This window comes from Oncorhynchus mykiss, chromosome 8 (genome assembly GCF_013265735.2).
Source record: "Oncorhynchus mykiss isolate Arlee chromosome 8, USDA_OmykA_1.1, whole genome shotgun sequence".
NCBI lineage: Eukaryota > Metazoa > Chordata > Actinopteri > Salmoniformes > Salmonidae > Oncorhynchus > Oncorhynchus mykiss.
The window spans coordinates 21,138,338-21,163,253 of NC_048572.1; the positions used below are offsets into that span (position 1 = coordinate 21,138,338).

Consider the following 24,916-nt stretch of genomic DNA (forward strand, 5'->3'; position numbering starts at 1 on the left):
AACAGCTCGAGCTCAGTGAGGTTGGATGGAGAGCATTTGTGAACAGCAGTTTTCAGTTCTTTCCACAGATTCTCGATTGGATTCAGGTCTGGACTTTGACTTGGCCATTCTAACACCTGGATATGTTTATTTTTGAACCATTCCATTGTAGATTTTGCTTTATGTTTTGGATCATTGTCTTGTTGGAAGACAAATCTCCGTCCCAGTCTCAGGTCTTTTGCAGACTCCATCAGGTTTTCTTCCAGAATGGTCCTGTATTTGGCTCCATCCATCTTCCCATCAATTTTAACCATCTTCCCTGTCTCTGCTGAAGAAAAGCAGGCCCAAACCATGATGCTGCCACCACCATGTTTGACAGTGGGGATGGTGTGTTCAGCTGTGTTGCTTTTACGCCAAACATAACGTTTTGCATTGTTGCCAAAAAGTTCAATTTTGGTTTCATCTGACCAGAGCACCTTCTTCCACATGTTTGGTGTGTCTCCCAGGTGGCTTGTGGCAAACTTTAAACAACACTTTTTATGGATATCTTTAAGAAATGGCTTTCTTCTTGCCACTCTTCCATAAAGGCCAGATTTGTGCAATATACGACTGATTGTTGTCCTATGGACAGAGTCTCCCACCTCAGCTGTAGATCTCTGCAGTTCATCCAGAGTGATCATGGGCCTCTTGGCTGCATCTCTGATCAGTCTTCTCCTTGTATGAGCTGAAAGTTTAGAGGGACGGCCAGGTCTTGGTAGATTTGCAGTGGTCTGATACTCCTTCCATTTCAATATTATCGCTTGCACAGTGCTCCTTGGGATGTTTAAACCTTGGTAAATCTTTTTGTATCCAAATCCGGCTTTAAACTTCTTCACAACAGTATCTCGGACCTGCCTGGTGTGTTCCTTGTTCTTCATGATGCTCTCTGCGCTTTTAACGGACCTCTGAGACTATCACAGTGCAGGTGCATTTATACGGAGACTTGATTACACACAGGTGGATTGTATTTATCATCATTAGTCATTTAGGTCAACATTGGATCATTCAGAGATCCTCACTGAACTTCTGGAGAGAGTTTGCTGCACTGAAAGTAAAGGGGCTGAATAATTTTGCACGCCCAATTTTTCAGTTTTTGATTTGTTAAAAAAGTTTGAAATATCCAATAAATGTCGTTCCACTTCATGATTGTGTCCCACTTGTTGTTGATTCTTCACAAAAAAATACAGTTTTATATCTTTATGTTTGAAGCCTGAAATGTGGCAAAATGTCGCAAAGTTCAAGGGGGCCGAATACTTTCGCAAGGCACTGTAAATGCAACATGCAACAATTTCAATGATTTTACTGAGTTACAGTTCATATAAGGAAATCAGTCAATTTAAATAAATCCATTAGGCCCTAATCTATGGATTTCACATGACTTGGCAGGGGTGCAGCCAATCAGAATGAGTTTTTCCCCACAAAATGGCTTTATTACAGGCAGAAATACTCTTCAGTTTCATCAGCTGTCTGGGTGGCTGGTCTCAAAGGATCCCACAATTAACGAAGACTGATGTGGAGGTCCTGGGCTGGCATGGTTACGTGAAGCCGGTTGGACGTACTGCCAAATTCTCAAAACCAGGTTGGAGGTGGCTTATGGTAGAGAAATTAACATTAAATTCTCTGGCAACAGCTCTGTTGGACATTCCTGCAGTCAGCATGGCAATTGTACGCTCCCTCAAAACTTGAGACATAGGTGGCATTGTGTGACAAAATTACATATTTTAGTGGCCTTTTATTGTCCCCAGCTCAAGGTGCACCTCTGTAATGATCATGCTGTTTAATCAGCTTCTTGATATGCCACACATGTCAGGTGGATGGGTTATCTTGGTAAAGAAGAAATGCTCACTAAAAGGGATGTAAACAAATTTGTGAACAACATTTTAGAGAAATAAGCTTTTTGTGCTTATGGACAATTTCTGGGATCTTTTATTTCAGCTCATGAAACATGGGACTTTACATGTTGTGTTTATATTTTTGTTCAGTATAACATTTAAGAAGGTGGAAACAAATCAATCAAATCTCCTTAGGAACAACAGTTTTACTTTTCAAACTCAAACCAGAGAGGCTGACCCATTCTGCAATAAAAGAAAATAGCATCAGCCACAAGCATAAAGGTAACATATCAAGATGTGTTTTACACGTTACAATTCTATCATCCAAACATGCTGAAGCATCTCTTTTGTTCCAGTTGGTGAAGGTCAGACTGCTCAATGTCAGCCAGACAGTCCCCAGTGAGATGGTGTGATGTTGATATTAATGGAGGTGGGTGACAAAAGGAGGTAAGATGAGGAGTTAATGGATACTAACTTCCTGCAGATGAAACAGCAGCCTCATCAATAAGGAAGACATATTGATTAGCCATCTGCCTGACTGTCTCACAACACTGGCACATACAATACCTAACCCAACCACTACATGATGTCATCCCTCTGGTATGCCTTCGCTTTTACAAACATTTTCAGGAGCATATTGTATTTCTAATTTGTCCTCTGTGTCCAAGGTGTGTGTCTGAGGCTCTTCTGATCTCCCTGTTCAAAGGATTGAACATGTTCTTGCCACAATAATCTTGGCACAGTAATAATGTCAAGTGAAATGTATGCGCTCATAATAATACAGATTTTAGAAAAGGTGCTGTACTTTGGAGAATTTCAGTTTGACCTAGAATACTTATACAATAAAATGAGCTATACTTATTAAAAGTAGGAGAGGTAAAACAACTGAATAAATATGCATTCCTTATTGAAATGTAGAATATATTGCATAATTCCATAGTTCACATACTGCTAATTAAGGACTTATTAGCCATAGTGGTAGTTTATCTCAGCAGGTTTCGGCAGTCTGAACAGCTGACAGTTGCTTTGTGCCAAATGCACATGTCTGGGTACTCACATGAAGTGGTCTTTGTTTGTTGTTAGTGGATTTAACAGAGTCTGTTTGGTTTTTATCCTCAGCTTATTCCTCGTGGCTGTTTGGAGTTATTCTTCAGGGTTTGCCTTTTCAGTTGGAGCATCTTTTATGGTAAGTCTGTTCTACGTTTTGTATTATCATTTCTCAACTGCTTGGGAAAATTGTCTTTAAATAATTTTTACGACATAGGCCTACATAACTAAATTACTCTAAAACTGTATTTTTGTTGTTTCTTTCGCACTGCAAAGCTTATTCAAATAATCAGAGCTTGATGAGTTGATTATATGAAAATGTTGTGTAGTGCTAGGTCAAAAAAACGTGCATACAGGAGAGGCCCCAGGAACGAGTTTGGAAAAGCATGCTCCTAATCTAACTGGCTTGCTAGATTCCTCTCCTATTCCCTCTCAGGCCATCCCTATCTGTTAAAAAAACATTTCAGGTTCCTAATGTACTCCAACGTGCCCCTGAAACCTGTGGTACTAGATCTGCGGGTTCCATAGGAATGAGCAGCAGTTAAAGGTGGCCTGCGTGCCTCTGGAAGGCTGCACACTGTTACAAAAACAGACTGGAGATATTTCACAGGCTTGTTTTTGCAATGGTGCTGCAGGAACAGAGAGGAGAGCTGAGTGGAGAACACTGACTGATAGATAACTCCTGTCAGAGGAGCTGGATGCCTGAGGTATGAACTCGTGCAGTCTAACGTGACTGACAACACCTCCAAGCCAGTACACTTCACCTAAACTCACCTTGTCCGAGTTTGAAAACAACATGCATTAGATTCAATATTTTTGAAACTCACTTCTACTGTAAAGGTTGGGATTCAATCTTACACTTTAGATACATTCATAACTTTCTCACTGAGATGTATTCAACTGTGTATGAGAACATTGTTGATGCAAAAAGTTGGGCAACACAACACCACTGTTGCAGGGTGGACACGAACACACTGAACATAATATAACTGCTGACTAAGGAACACTTACTGTGTAGAAAGACACTACTACTACCAGCTTTCAGCATCCTCTGAGTTTCACACTGAACTTCCCAAAACTGCACCTAAATGATCTTATCTTAGAGTAAGAGGGGGAAGAAAGGGGTGTAGAGATCTATTGCAGAAGTTTAGTTGACCTCTGGTTCAACTTGAAGGTGGAGCTCAAAGCTTCCGGAATGACCATGAGGAGATTGTGGAAGCTGGAGTAGAGACCATGGGCCTGTCCAGACACTTAATAAAATGTAGACGAACAATATTGATCTATACGGTTAACGACAGAGGGTCAGATAAAACACCCCATCAAGATGGCATTTAACAGGCAACCTAAACCCATGGTTTGAGAAGTGCACTTTGACTAAGTCTAATGGTGAACACAGGCAGATTTACTAGAGGCCTAGAGGAAGCAGGCTTCTTGTTCAGCCATAAAGCTGCACTAAGTGTAATAGTGAACACAGGCAGATTTACTAGAGGCCTAGAGGAAGCAGGCTTCTTGTTCAGCCATAAAGCTGTAACTTGATTGTGTTCCCGCTGCATGTTTCACTGCCGAAAGATTGTATGATATAGTTTTTTCTTTATAACGTGTGTTAAAAGGTGAAAGATCTTTTGACTCCTTTGATGTTTTGAATCCTTCCTCAAAAGTAGGCCAAATTCACAAAGCGAAGTGTGACATGAGTCATCCACGTTGCTCATTTGCACCTCTTGTATTCAAAATGTAACTTTGCTGTGTTTGGTGAAAGTGATTGGCTGATCAAGTTCCTGTGTTGTTTCATGTCAAGGCATTCTGAACCCTTTACCACTTCCTCACTCTGCTCCTGCATTGTGTGCTGAAGTGCTCATGAAGAAGAACGTGTGTAAGTGATCATTTTTTCTCATGCCATGGTATTATACATGTTTTCCTTTCTCGTGTTTGTTCATGTCGGTGTATAGTTGCTCACAATCAAAATGAATACATTAAATCTGGTTGTGTGGTTTGAACCGATGGAAAAATGTGAATTCGAGGATACAACCAAAATACAGTAAATGTCTTTGGATTAAGGCTACTTAAAATAGAATTTGACTTGTTTTTTATCTAGATTCCATTCTAGAGGCCATTTGGATCTTGTTGATATATTCTCGAGTTCCATTAGCACCTCTGCCATCCATTGCACTATTCAGAGAAACTATTTCTGGCAGAAATGTGTTAAAGTTGAGGCATGTGAACAGCCAATGCTCCGTAAACATGTAGTGGTCATGCTAGTGTAATGGTATTTTAGTGTCACACATGGTCTGGCCAGGGTTTTCTGTTGACGCGTGTGTGCTGTGGGCTGTGCAGGTTGGCTTTAGTAGTGTGTTCAGGCCAAGTCATTGGTTTCCTGGCTGAGAAACAGGAAGTGGGCGCAGGTAGCAGTCTGCAGTGAGCTGATAACATGCACAAAAACACTGATTCTGACACTCCTCCATTTGCCCAAAGTCCCTCTTGATTGATATTGCTACAACGATGTGGAGATTCTACATGGAATCCACCTCTGCTGATCCAATATCTGAGGTAGAGGGAGAGAAAACAACAAGGAAACAGCAGGTCACTGCTGTCCTCAGTGGAACAGAAATATTATTTGAGAGGAAATGTTATGTACTGGATAGCGACTGTGTTCATTACTCTAATAAGGGCTGGGTGCCAGACTTCAGCTTTGATACCAAAACATGTGGTCTTTGCTTTGAAAAATGAGGCCTTCTTTGAGCAGTCTTGTAGTAATGCATTCCAGTATTAGCTATTTGTATTGGAATTCTCCCTGACTTAGTCACATTCCAGATGTGGTTTTGTAATGTGCCGAGTTTACAAGCCTCTTCACGTTAAATGTTTACTCAAGTTATTTTTGCTGCTCATAAAAGGTGCATCTGAAAATAACCAGACATGAGTTTAATCACACTTAAATGTGTGCTGATAGCAGCCCAAGGATTGTTTGGTAAATGTGAAGTGTTCTTTGTTCTGTGCTGAAGAGTGTTGTCCACTGTTCAGAGAGGGAGTGGGCCATGGTGTTTGACTGAAAGAACCACTGTTGTCGTGGAGACGGTATGTTGTTTCTTGCAGTGCCAGGGTTCCATACAGAACTACATGTCTGCTCTGTGTCTAGAGATATATGCACAACTTAGTTCCTCTTATACGCAGGTGTTATTTTTCAGGCCTCACCCAAACATTTTCCAAAATCACCAGAAGACAGTTACAATTGTGCTAGCTTTGACAGTAGAATGATTATTAGAAGTGGTGATTGACGAATCGAATCCGAGTTATTCTTGGAGTGCTGCCAAAGTACTAAGTTGTCAAGTATGTGACTGAACGGGAGAGTGTTCTCAGTAACTCATGTTGATGATGGAAATGGGTGATTATGTAATACGCTGTTGCAATACCATTCATGTTCTGTCCTGTTGAGAGACCCAGTTTTGTGTTTGGTTCATTGTACAGTTTGCTATCTGGAATTTCTTGTACCTGCTAATTCTGTCATCTTTTTTTTACACTTCTCTTTTCTTTATATCGTTATTATGGATTTAGATGATGGATTTAGACCCCATTTCTGATGTTTACTGTGTTGTATAACACTGCAAACCTTGGGGGATGAAATTCCTTAACAAAACACTATATTTGTCTTACATCAGGAACACTACCATCATACTAGCCACATGTTTTATGCAATAACAGGGGGAGTGTGCAACCATCATGTGCTCTCACTTTGTGGTAGTAAGTCTTTTATTGAAAAACACATTTAATGATTCAGAACACACACTTCCCCATGTGTCCTATGTCTTTTGGCAGCTCTGTTTAACTCTTCTATTGAGACAATTGCATTTTTATGCAGGCACACAAAGGGTGGCACTTGTTTAATTGAGAGGGTATGGGTAATTGAACCAGGACAATGCTGTACACAAATAATTATGCAAGGGGGCTGTTCCCCTTGGCCTGAAACAGTCTCATTCTGCATGACTGCCATTGTAGCAATGGAACTGAAGTGCAATCGGTCCTCCTGTGTCATATCTGGTCAATTTGACAGTCTGGTAGTGATGCAAAAGTGTGGCTCACGTTGAAATATTACACAAGCTTTGTCTGTGATGTTTTAGATGGTTATTATCATTGGTGTGCTCCTTCCAACTATTTTTCACTAGGTTTAAACCTGTTAATGGCCAGGGAATGATCTCTGTCATATTGAGATCTTACTGTGTAATGAACAATAACGTATTTATTTATCACAATTTGTCCATTTGTTGACACCATTGTATGTTGCTAAGGAAGCTCCTCTGTTCAAACTTAAAGCTGCAATGTGTAACTTTTTGGGTGACCAGACCTTAGTGTTATAGATCTGTCATTCTTATTGAAAGCAGAAGCGGTATATCTGTTCTGTGTGTGCTATGCATCCAGGTTTTAAGCTTTGTTTTCGTACACCAGCTTCAAACAGATGAAAATACAATGTTTTTGGTTATGTAAAATATATTTCACAGAGGTTTAGTTGCTACTATGATTCTTTACACTATAGTTGCTTGTTTTGTACCATAAACTGAAATTAGGCAAACTATTATAATTTTAGCAACCAGGAAATGGCGGAACGATTTCTGCATAGTGCATTAAATCAAATTGAATCAAGCTTTATTTATACAGCACATTTCAGACATGGAATAATAAAAAATAAATAAATAAAATAAAAACTGGAAATAGTTACTACACAACAAAAATAAGAGGATAAAAACTAAATAATAACAAAAACTGAACAAAGCTAAAAAAGGTGTGTATTAAGATCTCTTTTTAATATGTCCACAGTTTTGTCCCCCTCAGGTTCTCTGGCAGGCTATTCCAGAGTCTGGGAGCATAATAACTAAAGGCTGTTTCTTCATGCCTCTTGGTCCTAGGCTTTGGGATAGTTAAAAGGCCAGTGCCAGAGGACCTGAGGAACCTACTGGGTATATAACTTAAAAGCATGTCGGACATGTATTGAGGTGCACAATCATGGATTGATTTAAAAACCAATAGAATAATCTTAAAGTTAATTCTAAAACTCACAGGCAGCCAGTGCAGTGACCTTAAAACCGGTGTAATGTGTGCTCTCCATCTGGTCTTGGTCAGGACCTGTGCTGTACGATGAGTCTCTTTGTATCAACCTGAGAGAGAAACGGATGCACCGTGGCAATGTTCCTCAGGTGGTAAAAAGCTATTTGGTCACATTCCTAATGTGTGATTCGAAATTTAGTTCAGAATCTAAAATAACACCTAGATTTTTTTACTTGTCGTTTTATCTTTATTGCCCGTGAATTAAAATGTGCGACAAGATTTTCTCTCTGTGCTTTGGCTCCAATAATAAGTACCTCGTCTTGATTTAGCTGGAGAAAGTTGAGCCATCCAAGTATTTAAATCATGAATACAGACTAATCATTTATCCGTGGAGCTAAAATCCTCTGGTGACACAGAAATTTAAAGTTGTGTATCGTCTGCGTAGCAGTGAAAACCAATGCTGTGCTTGCTGAAAACGCTGCCAAGGGGTAACATATATAAACTGAACCAGTTAAATAGGTCCTAAACCAATTTAGAACTGGACCGGAAGGACATCATGGTCAACAGTGTCAAATGCAGCACTTAAATCCAAGAGTAAGACAGGACAGAGAGCTGTTTGGCATCTGTGTTGGCGCTAAGATCATTTACCACTGTAACTAAGGCTGTCTCTGTGCTGTGGTGGGCACGAAAACCAGATTGGATTTTTTTTTAAATACAGTTGACACTTAAAAAATGATTCTGCTGTTTGAAAACCAATTTCTCTAGAATTTTGCTTAAGAATTGAAGTTTGGAGATTGGCCCAACATTTTTAAGAGCTGAATAATCTAGATTACTTTTCTTAAGAAGGGGTTTCACCATAGCACTTTTTAGTGCAGTTTGGTAAGTTTTAGTGCAGTTTGCCAGCAAACCGGGAGTGATTTATCAATAGCTTGAACTTCTTCAGATATGCAATTAAAAACTGTTTTGAAGAAGGTCGTAGGGATAGGATCGAGAAGGCAGGTAGAAGGCTTAAGTTGTGATATCACTTTCCTGAGCATGTCTGTGTTAACCAGGGGAAATCAATCCATAGTGCCTTTGCCTGGTAGGCTAGGGCACATATCATCAAACGTATCATCAGGTCTTGGCTGACTGATACCCAGCCTAATGTTGGTTATCTTATCTCTAAAATATACTGCAAACTCATCACATTTAGATGTGGAGGAAAGTTCACATAGGTTTGAGGAGGTAGGATTTATCAGGCCATCAATGGTCGAGAAGAGCACTCTCTAATTATTCTGATTAACAGTGATCAAGTTAGAGAAATGAGCCCATCTGGCATTTCTAATTGCCTTGTTATATATGTCAAGTTGCTCTCTCAGAATATCATAATGGACCTGCAACTTTGACTTTCTCTCCACTTCTGCTCTGCCTTTCTGCAATTTCTCTTTAATTGATTCATTTCCTCACTCATCCAAGGGGCTCTCTGTTTGGATGTGGCCTTTTTCAACTTTACTGGCATCAATGGTTACCCTTAATTTGCTGTTAAAGTTATCAACTAAATCATCACAAGAGGAAGGCAGAATAGGTGGTGGAGTATTGTTCATACACTCAATAAAATCTGTAGCAACTTCAGAGTTAAGATAGCATTTCTTAATAATGTGTTCAGTATTACTCTGTGCTATGGGCAACAAGGTAGCAGAGGTGGAAAAAGTACCCAATTTTCATACTTGAGTAAAAGTAAAGATACCTTAATAGAAAATGACTAAAGTGAAAGTCACCCAGTAAAATACTACTTGAGTAACATTATAAAAGTATTTGGTTTTAAATATACTTAAGTATCAAAAGGACATTTCATTTCAATTAAAAGTAAAAGTTGTAAATTCCTTACATAAAGTAAACCATTTTTAGTTTTCTTTAGCCAGGGGCACAATCCAGCACTCAGACATCATTTACATACAGTGCCTTGCGAAAGTATTCGGCCCCCTTGAACTTTGCGACCTTTTGCCACATTTCAGGCTTCAAACATAAAGATATAAAACTGTATTTTTATGTGAAGAATCAACAACAAGTGGGAAACAATCATGAAGTGGAACGACATTTATTGGATATTTCAAACTTTTTTAACAAATCAAAAACTGAAAAATTGGGCGTGCAAAATTATTCAGTCCCCTTAAGTTAATACTTTGTAGCGCCACCTTTTGCTGCGATTACAGCTGTAAGTCGCTTGGGGTATGTCTCTATCAGTTTTGCACATCGAGAGACTGACATTTTTTCCCATTCTTCCTTGCAAAACAGCTCGAGCTCAGTGAGGTTGGATGGAGAGCATTTGTGAACAGCAGTTTTCAGTTCTTTCCACAGATTCTCGATTGGATTCAGGTCTGGACTTTGACTTGGCCATTCTAACACCTGGATATGTTTATTTTTGAACCATTCCATTGTAGATTTTGCTTTATGTTTTGGATCATTGTCTTGTTGGAAGACAAATCTCCGTCCCAGTCTCAGGTCTTTTGCAGACTCCATCAGGTTTTCTTCCAGAATGGTCCTGTATTTGGCTCCATCCATCTTCCCATCAATTTTAACCATCTTCCCTGTCCCTGCTGAAGAAAAGCAGGCCCAAACCATGATGCTGCCACCACCATGTTTGACAGTGGGGATGGTGTGTTCAGCTGTGTTGCTTTCACGCCAAACATAACGTTTTGCATTGTTGCCAAAAAGTTCAATTTTGGTTTCATCTGACCAGAGCACCTTCTTCCATATGTTTGGTGTGTCTCCCAGGTGGCTTGTGGCAAACTTTAAACAACACTTTTTATGGATATCTTTAAGAAATGGCTTTCTTCTTGCCACTCTTCCATAAAGGCCAGATTTGTGCAATATACGACTGATTGTTGTCCTATGGACAGAGTCTCCCACCTCAGCTGTAGAGCTCTGCAGTTCATCCAGAGTGATCATGGGCCTCTTGGCTGCATCTCTGATCAGTCTTCTCCTTGTATGAGCTGAAAGTTTAGAGGGATGGCCAGGTCTTGGTAGATTTGCAGTGGTCTGATACTCCTTCCATTTCAATATTATCGCTTGCACAGTGCTCCTTGGTATGTTTAAAGCTTGGGAAATCTTTTTGTATCCAAATCCGGCTTTAAACTTCTTCACAACAGTATCTCGGACCTGCCTGGTGTGTTCCTTGTTCTTCATGATGCTCTCTGCGCTTTTAACGGACCTCTGAGACTATCACAGTGCAGGTGCATTTATACGGAGACTTGATTACACACAGGTGGATTGTATTTATCATCATTAGTCATTTAGGTCAACATTGGATCATTCAGAGATCCTCACCGAACTTCTGGAGAGAGTTTGCTGCACGGAAAGTAAAGAGGCTGAATAATTTTGCACGCCCAATATTTCAGTTTTTGATTTGTTAAAAAAGTTTGAAATATCCAATAAATGTCATTCCACTTCATGATTGTGTCCCACTTGTTGTTGATTCTTCACAAAAAATACAGTTTTATATCTTTATGTTTGAAGCCTGAAATGTGGCAAAAGGTCGCAAAGTTCAAGGGGGCCGAATACTTTCGCAAGGCACTGTATAGTCAGGGGCACACTCCAACACTCAGACACAATTTACATATAGCCAGGGGCACACTCCAACACTCAGACATCATTTACATATAGCCAGGGGCACACTCCAACACTCAGACATCATTTACATATAGCCAGGGGCACACTCCAACACTCAGACATCATTTACATATAGCCAGGTGCACACTCCAACACTCAGACATCATTTACATATAGCCAGGGGCACACTCCAACACTCAGACATCATTTACAAATGAAGCATGTGTTTAGTGAGTCCACCAGGTCAGAGGAAGTAGGGATAACCAGGGATGTTCTCTTGATAAGCATTTAAAATGTAATGAGTACTTTTGGTTGTCAGGGAAAATGTATGGAGTAAAAATAACATTATTCTCTTTAGGAATGTAGTGAAGTAAAAATATAAATAGTATAGTAAAATACAGATATCCCCCAAAACTACTTAAGTAGTACTCTAAAGTATTTTTACTTAAGTACTTTACACCACTGCAAGGTAGTACAAAATACACAGTGTTGATCAGATAAAGCAACATCAACAATAGAGGATATGTCAGTAGAAAGCCCCTTGGTAATAACTAGGTCCAGAGTATGGCCACGGTTATAGGTGGGCTTAGTAACATGTTGGATAAAGCCCGTAGATCTACAAATATTCATATATTCAATGGCCTTGGAGACTGTCTGTTTGTCAACATGAATATTAAAATTGCCCAACACAATGATTTTATCACAGTTCTCAGTAAAGACAGTGGGGCTGTCCTTTGGTGGCCTATATAGGGGTTATAGCCAGCACTGGTGGCTGACATTTAAACCGTATAGCATGATACTCAAAAGACCCAAAGTCGCCAAATAAATATCCTTACAGCTGAGAGCATTAGTCAAAATAGAAGATGACAGTTTGTATAAACTCACTAGAAGGTGGAGTTAAAGGAACATAAATTAGGATAACCATAGTGCCATTTCTACAGGAGTTGATATGCTTCCCAAGTCCTCTGTTGGTTATTCTGACAGGGAGAACTGGAGCACTACCAGACTTTGTCCATCAGTCGCTAAAACAGTTTGATGTTGCTGGAAATAATCCTGGAACCCCTGCGGTTAGGGGGAAGTATCTATTTGAAGTTAGCAGGAGGATGTGTTTTGAAATTGTGTTTGCCGAAATGTTGCTTATTGCCACATTATTATGTTTTTGCCAAGCAAATATTGTGTAAAAATAAACATTTGATGACAAGGTTTGTAATGGATTTGAGGTAGATTACTGAGGTTTATTTATTTTTCAAGGGAGGAACAAAGCTGGACAGTGAAGTAGTGTTGCATGGTATACCGATACCATGGTAATATCACGGTACCAAAACGTCATGATACCAACATTTTAGAATACCGTAGTCCTATTTCATATGATACTACCGACTTTTTCAGCCCTACCGATCTAAAGAACCTACTGGCTTCTGTTATAATAAAATGTTTAGAAAGTCAGTTTGGTTTATACATTCAGTTGAATTTAATCAACAGCTACTAGTTTCTTGTATGCACAGGTCCAATAATATCTACTTCACTTTCATGGCATATCATCTGTGGCAGCTGTAATCATCCAGCCACATCGCCTACCAGCCCTCAATCACCTGCTTCTCTGTCCGCTCTTCATGCACATCTATTCCTCCATCAGTTTTTAAAATATAATTTAGCCGTGATGACAAACAGGGATGAAGACCCTGTTGAGTTTTCTGTTGTTAGATTTCTAAATGTGTTACATTGGAGCATTCCATCACCTGTTATAACCAATGATGGGTTTATATAGTGGTTATAACCAAGCGCACAGGCCAGTCTGGGTAGACTTTGCAAGTTCACTGTCATACAGCCTCTGAGTGCCAGAGAGGGAAAATGGTTGCAGCATTACAGCCAAGAAAATGTATTTTCTCTAGCCTAAACAGTACCTTTTGTTTTTACGCATATTACCCGAGATTACTTTTTTTCTTTCTAAAGGGATTTGCAAGCATTTTAGATAATTTCACAAACCATGTCAACGAACGTTTTAATCTAATCCCGGGCCGTGGGGCGAACAGGATGCTAGGCCACAGATTTATTTTCTTGGTGGTATTGTGATACTACTTGGTATCTTGATACCTGACCTGGTATCATATCGTTAGTACATTTTTGGCCTCGTGACAACACTACAGTGAAGCACATAACTAGCTAGAAATTAAACAGAGCAAAGCCAGGTCTAATATTTCATGGACAGACTGCAGAACCTAATCAAGCATCTGACCAATTACAAAAACTTTAGTTCTGGGTTAACCAACATTAGACAAGGCCTAAAATAATATTTGCTGCCAGCAAAAACACACACCCTGTTTTCAGCTTAATGTTAGCCTACAAGGTGCTCTTTATCATTTCAGGATGTGAGTACAAAAGTATCAATAGCTACATAGAACGCAGCAGGAATGTGTAGGCTTTCATTAGGAATGTTACATTAGGAATGCTACATTAGGAATGATTCAGACTGGTTGGGTTAAATGTGGAAGAAATACAATTCGGTTGAATGCATTCAGTTGTGCAACTGACTAGGTATCCCCTTTCCCTTAGCCCTGCTTTTGGTAACTGGCATCAATATAGGCGACTAGAGCTCATCTCACTTTGTTGACTGCTGTTGTTGTCTGACAGCTTTAACCAGGTGCCTTTTACAGGGCCCCAAGCACAACTGTGAATATACTACTCTACTGAGTCTCCCTGTGAAGAGCCAGCTGATTAGAGGTGTGAAGACTTTAGTTGGAGAAGATTCCACATCACTGAGGCTTCTGGGGTAACCTTGGTAACCTATTCATGGCAGTACTGTCTTGGTGTGAAACTTGTATTATTGTGTATTATATATTACACATTAGTTACACATACAGTGCCTTCAGAAAGCATTCACACCCCTTGACATTTTCCACATTTTGTTGTGTTACAGCTTGAATATAAAATGAATTACATTACAATTTTTTTGTTGTCACTGGCCTCCACACAATATCCCATAATAAATTACATAAAAAATGTCAACTTGAAATGTATTGAGCCAATAAGTATTCAAGCCCTTTGTTATGGCAAGCCTAAATACGTTCAGGAGTAAAATTATCCTTAACAAGTTACATAATAAGTTGCATGGACTGAGTCTGTGCGCAATAATAGTGTTTAACAGGATTTTTGAATGACTATCTCATCTCTGTTTCCCACATATACAATTATCTGTAAGGTCCCTCTGTTGAACAGTGAATTTCAAACACAGATTCAGCCACAAAGACCAGGGAGATTTTCCAATGTCTCGCAAAGAGTGGCACCTATTGGTAGCTGGGTTAAAAAAAAAAAAGCAGACATTGAATAGCCCTTTGAGCATGGTGAAGTTATTAATTACACTTTGGACTGTGTATCCAAAGTTAACATTAGCCTACTACAACTATCTACATATTGAACTTCCATCCTCTCAGGCCAGAGGCACAATGTATGTATTTATGGTTGTTTCGGAATCGCCGTTATAATCATTGGCCAGTACGGAGAATTAAGTAAAACCACATGTCCAAATCACTATCTCCATCCATAGCTAGTTTAGGAAAGGGACCATTTTTGCTAGCTAGCTAGCCACCGGAAGACAACAACACAACAACAGAGACGCAACAATTAAAGTTTTTTTCTGTCAATGACATTTGGCTTGATGTGATGTGATTGATGTGAAGCCAAATCCAAACTGGCTTCCCTTGACAGTTTTTTTTTTTTTTTTGGTGCTCCAGGATTATTCACAGTGGAACGCAGATTAGCTCAACACTTATTGGCTATTATTGTTATTTATTTATTTTATCAAGGGAGGCCACATGCTTGCGGTCTTCCCTTGCATTCAATGCTACGGTCAGCCACAATATCATACTATTTTAGACCAGACAGCATCAGAAAATGGGCTTTACATGCAGACAGAGGGGCGCTGTTTTGCGCGATCAAATGTTCACACGACGCGCGCCGCTGAGATACGTTCAGCCTCTTGCGAATTTAAGGACAATTATGAAACACAGAGAGATGGGAGTTAAATGATTTTATGTTTTATATCTTAGTCATTTTGGGGGAGAACTCTGGCTTCCCTTTGCAGCCATGAATACACGCCACCTTGATAAATAAAGAATACACAATTGACAGCGGGCCAAGAAACGTCACAATTTATGCATGATGCTTACCTATGGGCTGCAACTTCAAGAAGACTGCTGAATGTCAGGTGGCATTTTCCCTTTGACTGCATACAGCAGCTCAAAAACAAAAGGCCAAAAAACTACACAATGAAACGTTTCTCAGAATGTGAGAAAACTATATGATGCCCGGTTGGCTGTGTTTAGGTTCGCCAATGCAGTGCACTCAACCACTGTGGTATAGCACCCAACCATTGCCGAGCTGCAGTGGTCTCAGCACTGTTTGAGGGGGAGGAGACTAAACTCAGATTGAGCCTTTCGCCAGGAGCTGTGGCACGCATTCAGTGAGATCACATCCTTCCATGCATTGCTGTTGCCATCGATTTAGTAGTAGTTAGTTCTTCAGTCAACTTTACCCAGATTTTCGACTTATGGAGCTCGTTTTGGGCAGAAGACATGTTATAAATAACCGTTAAATTTCAGTTTTAAAGCTATGATTGTCCTTTCGCGCAATGTAATCATGGCAAGTTCTTGAGGAATTCTCTCCACCTTTTGTTTGATCACGTTTTGCTCTACCCTCGGAGTTTCACTGCGATCGGGCGCATACAATCAGTCATAATGTGGGGGAGAAACGAATTTGAGGATGGATTTGATACTTTTAAAACAGGTAAGATCTTATTATTTAGATTTTATAGAAGAATAAAACCCCTGTGTTGATATTTTCATAGCAATAATGTCTGAACAGACTAGAGCCTTGCTCATGCTCATATCGGTGAACGTCTTCACAAGCTTCTAGCTAGCTGATGCTAAACTGATGGATACAGAAGGGTTTCTGCGGATTCAGCTAGCTCTCTAGCTAGCAGTAGTAGCCCTCTCCGGGGCATCTGGTGTTTCTTGATAATGCTATGATGAAGCCTCGTTGTTGATGCGACATTGTAATGGAAATTCCTGAATAGATGACTATTAATTGTTGACAAAATAATGCAGGTTGCAGAGAGAGCGGAGTTTTTCCCCTCATCGGGGGATTTAGCGTTCTGCTCGTCCTGATAGCGATTTCTGTTTCTGGACTGAGATTCGAAAGATGTCTACATTGTAACATTTTGATATAGCTTGCTATATTATGTCGCTAGAATTATATTATGATGAATGGACCGCTGCGCGCCCTCTTCTGTTGAGCAATGAGTCACTGACGGCTTTCTGCGTTGTCAGTTATTATAGCTAAGTATGTCATGTGGCCAGATTTATAGTTAGCTATATCCTCTAAAGCTGGCCAAGCTGGCCATTGTCTCTTACAACTATGTAATAACACTACACGTCGTTAACAAAAACTACACAGCCCAAGTTCAAAGCAATTAGCCTACTAACATGTTGTTATGAGGGCCTCCTGAGTGGCGCAGCGGTCTAAGGCACTGGATCTCAGTGCTTGAGGCACCACTACAGACCCGGGTTCGATCCCAGGCTGTTGGTGTGGCTGGCTTCCGGGTTAAGCGAGCAATGTCAAGAAGCAGTGAGGCTTGTCAGGGTCGTGTTTCTGATAACGCATGGCTCTCGACCTTTGCTTGTCCCGGGTCCGTAGGGGAGTTTCAGTTACAAGACTGTAACTACCAACTGGGGAGAAAAGGGGGTACAAAATGTTTTTGTTACCTAACAACAATTTGATATAAAGTCTTTAAAAAGTATTCTGCCACCTGAACTGCAGGACAGGACAGTGTAGGGCTTGACATTAACTTTTTTTTCGCCACTTGTTCTTCTTACAAGTTGGACAGATTTTTTACTTATCCCAAAGCTCAAGTCACTTGTCGTCGTCCCCACCCCAAAAAATGGTCTGTAACACCATGGGCCAAAAAGGTGACTGAAAAGTGTGATTCAAAGAACCACTTCACAATATAACAGTCATTATTATCACTGGTTTTGACAATGGACAGATGCTGGTCTCTAATCCCATGTATTAAACCTCCTGTCATTATGGCCTTGAACAAGGCACTTAACCCCCCCACAAAGTAAAATACTGCATTGATAGGCTACTGTATAAAACACATGGTCCGTCAACCCTCCATCTGGAGAACTACTGGGTGTGCAGGCTTTTGTCCCAACCCTGCTCAAACACACCAGGGTCCGCTTATCAAGGTCCTGTTGATCTGGACATTTTTCACAATGTGGTGTGTTTGAGCAGGCCTGGAGCAAAAGCATGCACACACAGTATCTCTCCTGGACTCTCCTGGAGGATGGTTGGCCACCCTGCAACATTACAATTGCCACCAAATACTTTTTGTCTTTATAAAATAATAATAATGTATCAAATAAAATAGATGAGAATCCTAGACAATTTTGAGCGTTGTATAATTAAATAGCTAACTAGCGAGATAACCGGCCAAACTAAACAATATGTGTTGAGTTTGCTATCTAGTTAGTCTGTTGTAGGCTATACCATTATTCTACCTGCTGAGCAATGTATTCCGCTCTCTCTGTCCTCTGGAAAGACCCACTGGCACACACTCAGGTGCACAAACGTCTTTTCCAAGATTGTCATTGCTGACCAAAAATGAGCTATAACTGGGCAAGTAACTGACTTAACTTGCAATGAATATCAATAAATGTGCGCACGTAGCAAGGCTCACTTTGATCCAAAAAACTCATCTCAAGAATGCATGATTGAAAGACAGTTCGTGCCTGTCAATGCAGGCCTAAATAATTATATTCTAAGGTGCTGTGAGATCTGTCAATGCAGGCCTAAATAATGATACTCCAATGCACTCTGCAGAGATTGGGGGGACTGTGTAGAACACATCGCATCCAGAAGACACTTTGATCCACTTCTGATCGGAGTAGCCTAATTGTTTGATATTGTGATTTTTGCGTGATTTTATTTACTTGTTCAGTCGCACAACTTAATCTATAATCTGATAGTCCATCAATTATTTGTACTTGCCCTGGGCAAGTGGACAAGCGTTAATGTCAAGCCCTGCAGTCTGTTCTGAAATATTATTTCTGCTCTTCTGAAGCACAATTTTGATAGATGTTTTTAAAGTGTATTTTGGAGTGCCTCAGCCCGGTGTCTTTGTGATGGTCACAGTAGAGCAGGGGGACAGTAGGACGGTCACCTCTCCATGTTGTGGAGCAACATTACATATCACATCTAGGCTGCACCCCCTTCAACCTGCTGCCTCCTTCTGGCACAAGATAGGACAGCTTTAATGACTCATGTCTTAGCGGATTACACAGTCAGAATAGAATTCGCAGATAGAGGACATATGACCCCGCAGTGTGTAGAGACAGAGATGGATTGTTGGGATGCACCACAGTGTGTTTGAGACTCACCTGGTCCTTACCTTGTCCAACCTGAGTCATTACCCATGCACACATTACTGTTGCTGAATGTGACAAGGGCAAATGCCTGAATGAACCCGAGGAGTCTGAAACCAAAAATCCCTCCTGTCATCTGAAATTATTCAGGAAATATTGTGTAGGCTCTGCTTTCATTTCCATACGCCTGGGAGAGGGCTTGTTTTCACTAGAGGAGAGGACTGTTATTATAATGGGCTAGTGACTGGTTTTCACAGTTATGGATTGGTGTAGTTTAGCACTAGACTAGGGCCAAGCACACTATCTGTAAAAGCTGAATATTGCAGGAGACAAAAGGTATTTCCATATCTGACTGTGTAACACAATTACATGGACTGTAATTAAGAGAAATGTAGATCTATCCTAGTTGTAACGTACAAGCGGGCTTCAGACAGCAGGGTCTGTTTTTTGCCATCTAGTTAGCAGTTGTGTGTTTACTAGATGGGGGAAGGGGTGTAGAGCAACAGTAATGTAGTCTGTAACCAAAACATATGCCAGCAGAGCTAAGCAGCTGTTATTAGAGTCTCCAGCTGTGCAGATTCTGTTTTCTCTAATAATCATCAAACAATCCCGATCTGTTAGAGATAAGGTAACCCACCAAGACAACATTTATTGGCTAAATGTTCTCCCAGTCTGAGTAACCAGGAAGAGTTAGCTGTTAGGCTACCCTGGGTGGTAGGCTAATTCCTTTTATCTGTTATGAAAACACAGGATTGTTAAGGTAGAACGTTTGACAGTTTGACCTTTGTCGGGACTGAAGCAGACTATTTATTACAGCGTAGTAAACAGTGAGTGTTACTAAGAAATGCCTTCCTACCTGACCGGGGGTCATGCCTTTTAGGTTCCAGCACCAGCTCTCCTGGATGGGTCCCGGGGTGTGAGTCGCCATGGCAGGGTACCTCCTCGGTCCCCGGTAACAGTAACCGAGGACGACGCCACAGCACGGCCTCCGACAGTGGTGACACGGGTATCGGCACGTCCTGCTCCGACAGTGCGGAAGGTAAGGACTGGCACAGACAGGAGGTTCACCCCTCCACAACACTCCACAAAACATATCATTATTATTTTTTAAATTATTATTATTTTATTTTACCCCCTTTTCTCCCCAATTTTGTGGTATCCAAATCTAATTACTATCTTGTCTCATCGCTACAACTCCCGTACGGGCTCGGGAGAGGCGAAGGTCGAAAGCCATGCGTCCTCCGAAACACAACCCAACCAAGCCGCACTGCTTCTTAACACAGCGCGCCTCCAACCCGGAAGCCAGCCGCACCAATGTGTCGGAGGAAACACCGTGCACCTGGCTACCTTGGTTAGCGCACACTGCGCCCGGCCCGCCACAGGAGTCGCTGGTGCGCGATGAGACAAGGATATCCCTACCGGCCAAACCCTCCCTAACCCGGCCGACGGTAGACCGATTGTGTGTCACCCCACCCCACGGACCTCCCAGTCGCGGTCGGCTGCGACAGAGCCTGGGCGCGAACCCAGAGTGTCTGGTGGCACAGCTAGCTCTGCGATGCAGTGCCCTAGACCACTGCGCCACTCATTATTAGAAACACAGAGAGAGAGAGAAAATCTTACTTCACTTCATCCTCTTGCTAAGATTCTGCTGTTATATAGATGAATAGTTCTGAAGCTATGGATAAGGGGTTTCTGAAAGAAAGTAGTGATAACAGAAATGGAAACCAAAGTTATGTCCTTTTGGCAGGAATGTGGCTAAACTGGCTGGCTAACTGGAAGGAATTAAACAGATAAACAGAGATTTAGGGGAGACTCCTAAACCACCCAAATTGAATCGTTTGGGACACACATTCTTAACTATCCCTGTCTCTCATCCTAGTTTCTAGCTACAGTGGAAGATATGTATTCTTTCCAATAATCAAGACTACAGCTCTTACATTTGGATTGATTACTCCCTGTCTTACTGCGTCCTACATCCTAGGCCTTACAGTCCAACTTGAACATACAAGAGGAAAACGTTTGCCTATAAACAAGTCCATCTTGGACTACTAGTTTCTAGTAGCCAAACTTCAAAGCACTACCCAGTTTGGTGTTGTGGCTTGGCCAGATCAGAGGGTGAGGTCGGCTCTCCACTCTCGTAACCTTCACAGGGCCAGATGTCAGGACCCAGGCAGACCCTTCTACCATCTCCCTTCCCTTGGGAGCTGGGACTGGGGCTCTCTGGTCCGGCCATCAAGCCCCTATAACCACTATAACCATTAACAGCTGGCCAGCCACAGCCTGCCTCAGGCCCAGGGCTGCTCAAACAGATGCTCTACATTCAGGTCACTGAGACATTTTGTGGGCTGCGCTGGGGAGATCAGTTTAAGGCCTTGCTTTGTTAGGATCATTTAAACAAGCTCACAGAATAGTTTTGTATTTCTTTAGGAGCTCACACACTTAGAGCTTCAGACACTGGTGAATGTCACTGCTTTGTGAGAGATGTGGATAAAAGTGAATAGGAGAGTGACTCTCCCAATAGCAGAGCATAGTCTTCGATTTAGAGACCTCTGTGTCCCACTCGACTGTACACAGACAGCACACACCCAAAGGAAGTGCCGTTACCGTGGGAACCCTCCTAGTTAATTAAGACACGAGCAGTCAACAGTTCCTAATTGGTGCCCTTGGCGATGATTGTTGCCCGTGGCGATGATTGGTGCCCCTGGCGCCAACGTTCTGTGTGTCCTTACCTGCGGAAACACCCAGCTGGCCTACTATTTCAGCACCCAGCAGTTGGCACCCCGTCCTTCTCCATCCTCCCCCCATGCCAGAGGCACTGGGCCGGGCTAGGGCACACAGTCAGTCACTCCCTGGAGCCTGGCTGGATCTGGAGCTGCTCTGATGCCCCTGTCTGCCAGCCAGCCTGCCTGTCTGTGTGTGTGTGTGTGTGTGGGGGGGGAGCTAACTAATACTGAGCCCCCCTCCCTCTGTCTGATGAGCACCGGACCTGTCAGACTCCCATTGATTGCAGCAGCTCTGCTTTTAATTGATCTCAATATCTTCAGTTCAGGAGCCTATCAGGCACCGCAGATGCCCAGAAACAAGGTCAGATGCAGTTCTTCTCTCACTTTTCCATCTTTGCTGCTACTCTTTCATTCTCCCAGGCTGACGTGTTAGGATCACGTGGGATAACATCGACTTGACTTTCAGGATGACCTGTACTGGCTCTTGTATCCTGCCTATTTTAAACCACAAATAGTGAATTGTTTTGTTTGTTGTATTTTCGTAAACCCTCCTTACTGAATGCCGTAACAACTGGGGATGTGAATCGTTACAGGCAGAGAGAGTGCTGGAATCAGAATTAGGGCGACTCTGCCATGACAATGGCTGTAATGTCTAAGTGGATAGATCAGGAGCTCTGCTATCGCCACCTCATTGGGAGGAGACTGAGACCACCCTATAGCATGACTACATACTGTAGCTAGGCTAACTACAGACGGACAGAGGCAAGATAAGGTTAGATTATGTTCACGTTGTAGGCTCAAGTGGCTAATCCACTGGGCTCTGTGTGCCTGTAAAAGATTCATGTAAAACAAAGGGATGATTGAATTCTCTGTTTTTCCTGTTTGTTTTGTTAGGACATTGGACTCAACATTTTGAAAGATACCTTTTCGCTATTAAACCCCCTCTTTTCTGGATCTCCTGCAGTGTACACATTTCCACCTCATGTCAGTGCGCTGGCATTTGAGCTTCTGGTAAATCTGTCTTTCTCTCCATACAGTTCAAGCAGGGACACAACTAATCTCCTTGTTCTAATATCAATGTATAGCTGCAGTTCTAATGTGGTATTTATGCAACGTTGGTGTTTTTACTCCAAACACTTGGTTTCTGGAGGAGATATTCTGTGCAGACTATGGCTGTAATCCACACAAAGGGAGGATTCTATTCCGGGAGCCACTGCATAATCACTGCATCAAGCCTACCGTTTACAATTGGCTTATCATCTCTTCCTCCCCATATGACGGGACAATCTGGTTTTACACAAATCCAATCAAAACGTACTGACAGTATACCCCCTCAGTACCCCCTATCAAGAGATTGCTATCTTGTGCACTCCTCAGCTCTTTCTGTCTCCCTCGGTTTTCTTCTGACACAAACGGCTCTATTTCCATCCCCTTTTTAACCCAATGAGTCCCACCGTAACCCTGGCTCGTTTTGGACTTCTGACCCCTTTTAAACATTGTGTGTTTGAGCTACAGACTAATGGGTTGTACCATTGTATTGGTCTATTTCTTCTGCATCCGTAGATACATTAGTCTGTGTGATAGACAGGGGCTGAGCTAGAGGGGTGCTTGTGAGACAAGGTGCACGGGGCCAGGCCTTTTTTACAAACATGTCTCTAGAGTCCAAATGATTTGAGCTATAAACTATTAAAAGCGATCTATGGAAAGCTAGGACTGGCACGAAACACGCACATGTTTAGCTCTGTCACGCTCACCAGCTACATTAGTCATTAGAAGGAAAGGGGTTCTTCTACACAGGAAATCCCAGGATAGAGGGTCTATAATACAGTAATAAGCTCGCATACTGTAGTTGCTGTCACAAACTCCACACAGTTTTCACTGACTAGTTGGATATTCATTTCCCAGTGAGCAAACCATTTCTGTACTTACAGCGTTCGTATGAATTCATTTTGATCAGGTTTTTGCTTTGGCAGAACTTTTTGTTGCTTTTGACATTTGTCAATAAAACTCTTGAATGCAAAACTATTTATGCCACATTGTTTTGTGTTTTACTTGTAGCCCTTGTTGTCCTTGTTGTAACTATTCTCGGCCTGATTCCGGTTCATTAGGAGGTAGGATACAGTGGATGGGTGGCCTTCGGCCGGGGGACATTGCTGCATCCAGGTCACTGCTTTTTTCCCTGGTTTCTGTCCCATATCCCAACACCAGTGACCTCTGATGGCGAGACACCGATGCCATCGACCAATGGGTCTAGCCTAGTAGCCAAAACACAGGCTCAGCGGAAAGGGGCCAGTGAACTCTGTCCAGCCTCAGAATTCCAGACATAATATTAATGTAAATATAGGTCATCCATCCCAGCCAGCATGCTAGGCTGTCTGTCTACAGCAGCCCGCTCGGAGCCATCTGATTGGTGCATGAAGTCAGCTGTAGCTAGTTCTGTATTCAGGGTTGCACATACTGTACAAGCGCTCATCTGAGCCCTGAAAAGTTTAGAATTACATTTAGTGTGTTCTAGACTTCTAGTATTAGCGCTGGCAGGCTTGGATATTTACATCCATGATTCAATGCCTCCCAGTATAAGTGCAGAGATGGAACGTGTTCACACTGGGGTAATGTAAGAGAACTCTGATGAAAGACCCTGTCTGGTGAGTTACTAGGCACATTGGACATTGGTGTAATGGTGCGCTCTCTTTCCTGATTGTGTGAAGTCATCACGTTTTTGAGACCTGCATTTGTATGCAATACATATCGGTTATGGTTGTGTCATCCTGTCCCTAGATGTAATCTCTGTATCCGGGTGGGTGTCGGATAACCCTCTCTCAAACTCTCTGGGGGACCTGGTTTTCCACAAAACGATCCAATCCGGAATGTTTTTTATCTCGCTGTCTTTGCTCTTCAGTTATATTGCATTGAGCTAAGTATTTGATGCATTGTCTTTCTGAGTCAACCAACCTGTAACGAACGACACAGTTTTCCAGACCTATGGAGAATCCAAGAGCCCTTCTATAGAATCTCCCCGTTTCTAATTTAGCTCTCCTCCGCCTGTGACCTAGAACAAGGAGGAAATTCCTCCAGTTTGGAACCATGCCGCCCCATGACCCTCCTCTCTAATTATACATGGACATGACAGCACCAAGCCTCCTCATAATTACCTCTGGGGTGTCTTATGACTTCACCACGGTGGTTTGGGGTAAAACAGGCCCGTCAGACGGTTGGAGTAGCAGGCTGTAAAGCTTTTGATTGGCGGGCTTTGGTGGAG

General features: G+C 41.8%; 1 protein-coding gene across 2 annotated transcripts in view; it reads left to right on the forward strand.

Moving 5' to 3' along the window:
- The first annotated feature begins 4,731 nt into the window (after positions 1 to 4,731).
- LOC110529585 (centrosomal protein of 85 kDa-like) overlaps positions 4,732 to 24,916 on the forward strand; it is an 87,042-nt gene continuing 66,857 nt past the window's right edge. The window contains exons 1-2 of one of the 2 annotated variants that reach the window (XM_021611926.2): positions 4,732 to 4,767; positions 19,815 to 19,973. In XM_021611926.2, coding sequence (XP_021467601.2) covers positions 4,752 to 4,767; positions 19,815 to 19,973 — 175 coding nt within the window. In that variant the 5' untranslated portion in view covers positions 4,732 to 4,751. Of the gene's footprint in view, positions 4,768 to 15,953; positions 16,299 to 19,814; positions 19,974 to 24,916 lie in introns of those variants that run through there. The other variant, XM_021611924.2, reaches the window with a different exon arrangement.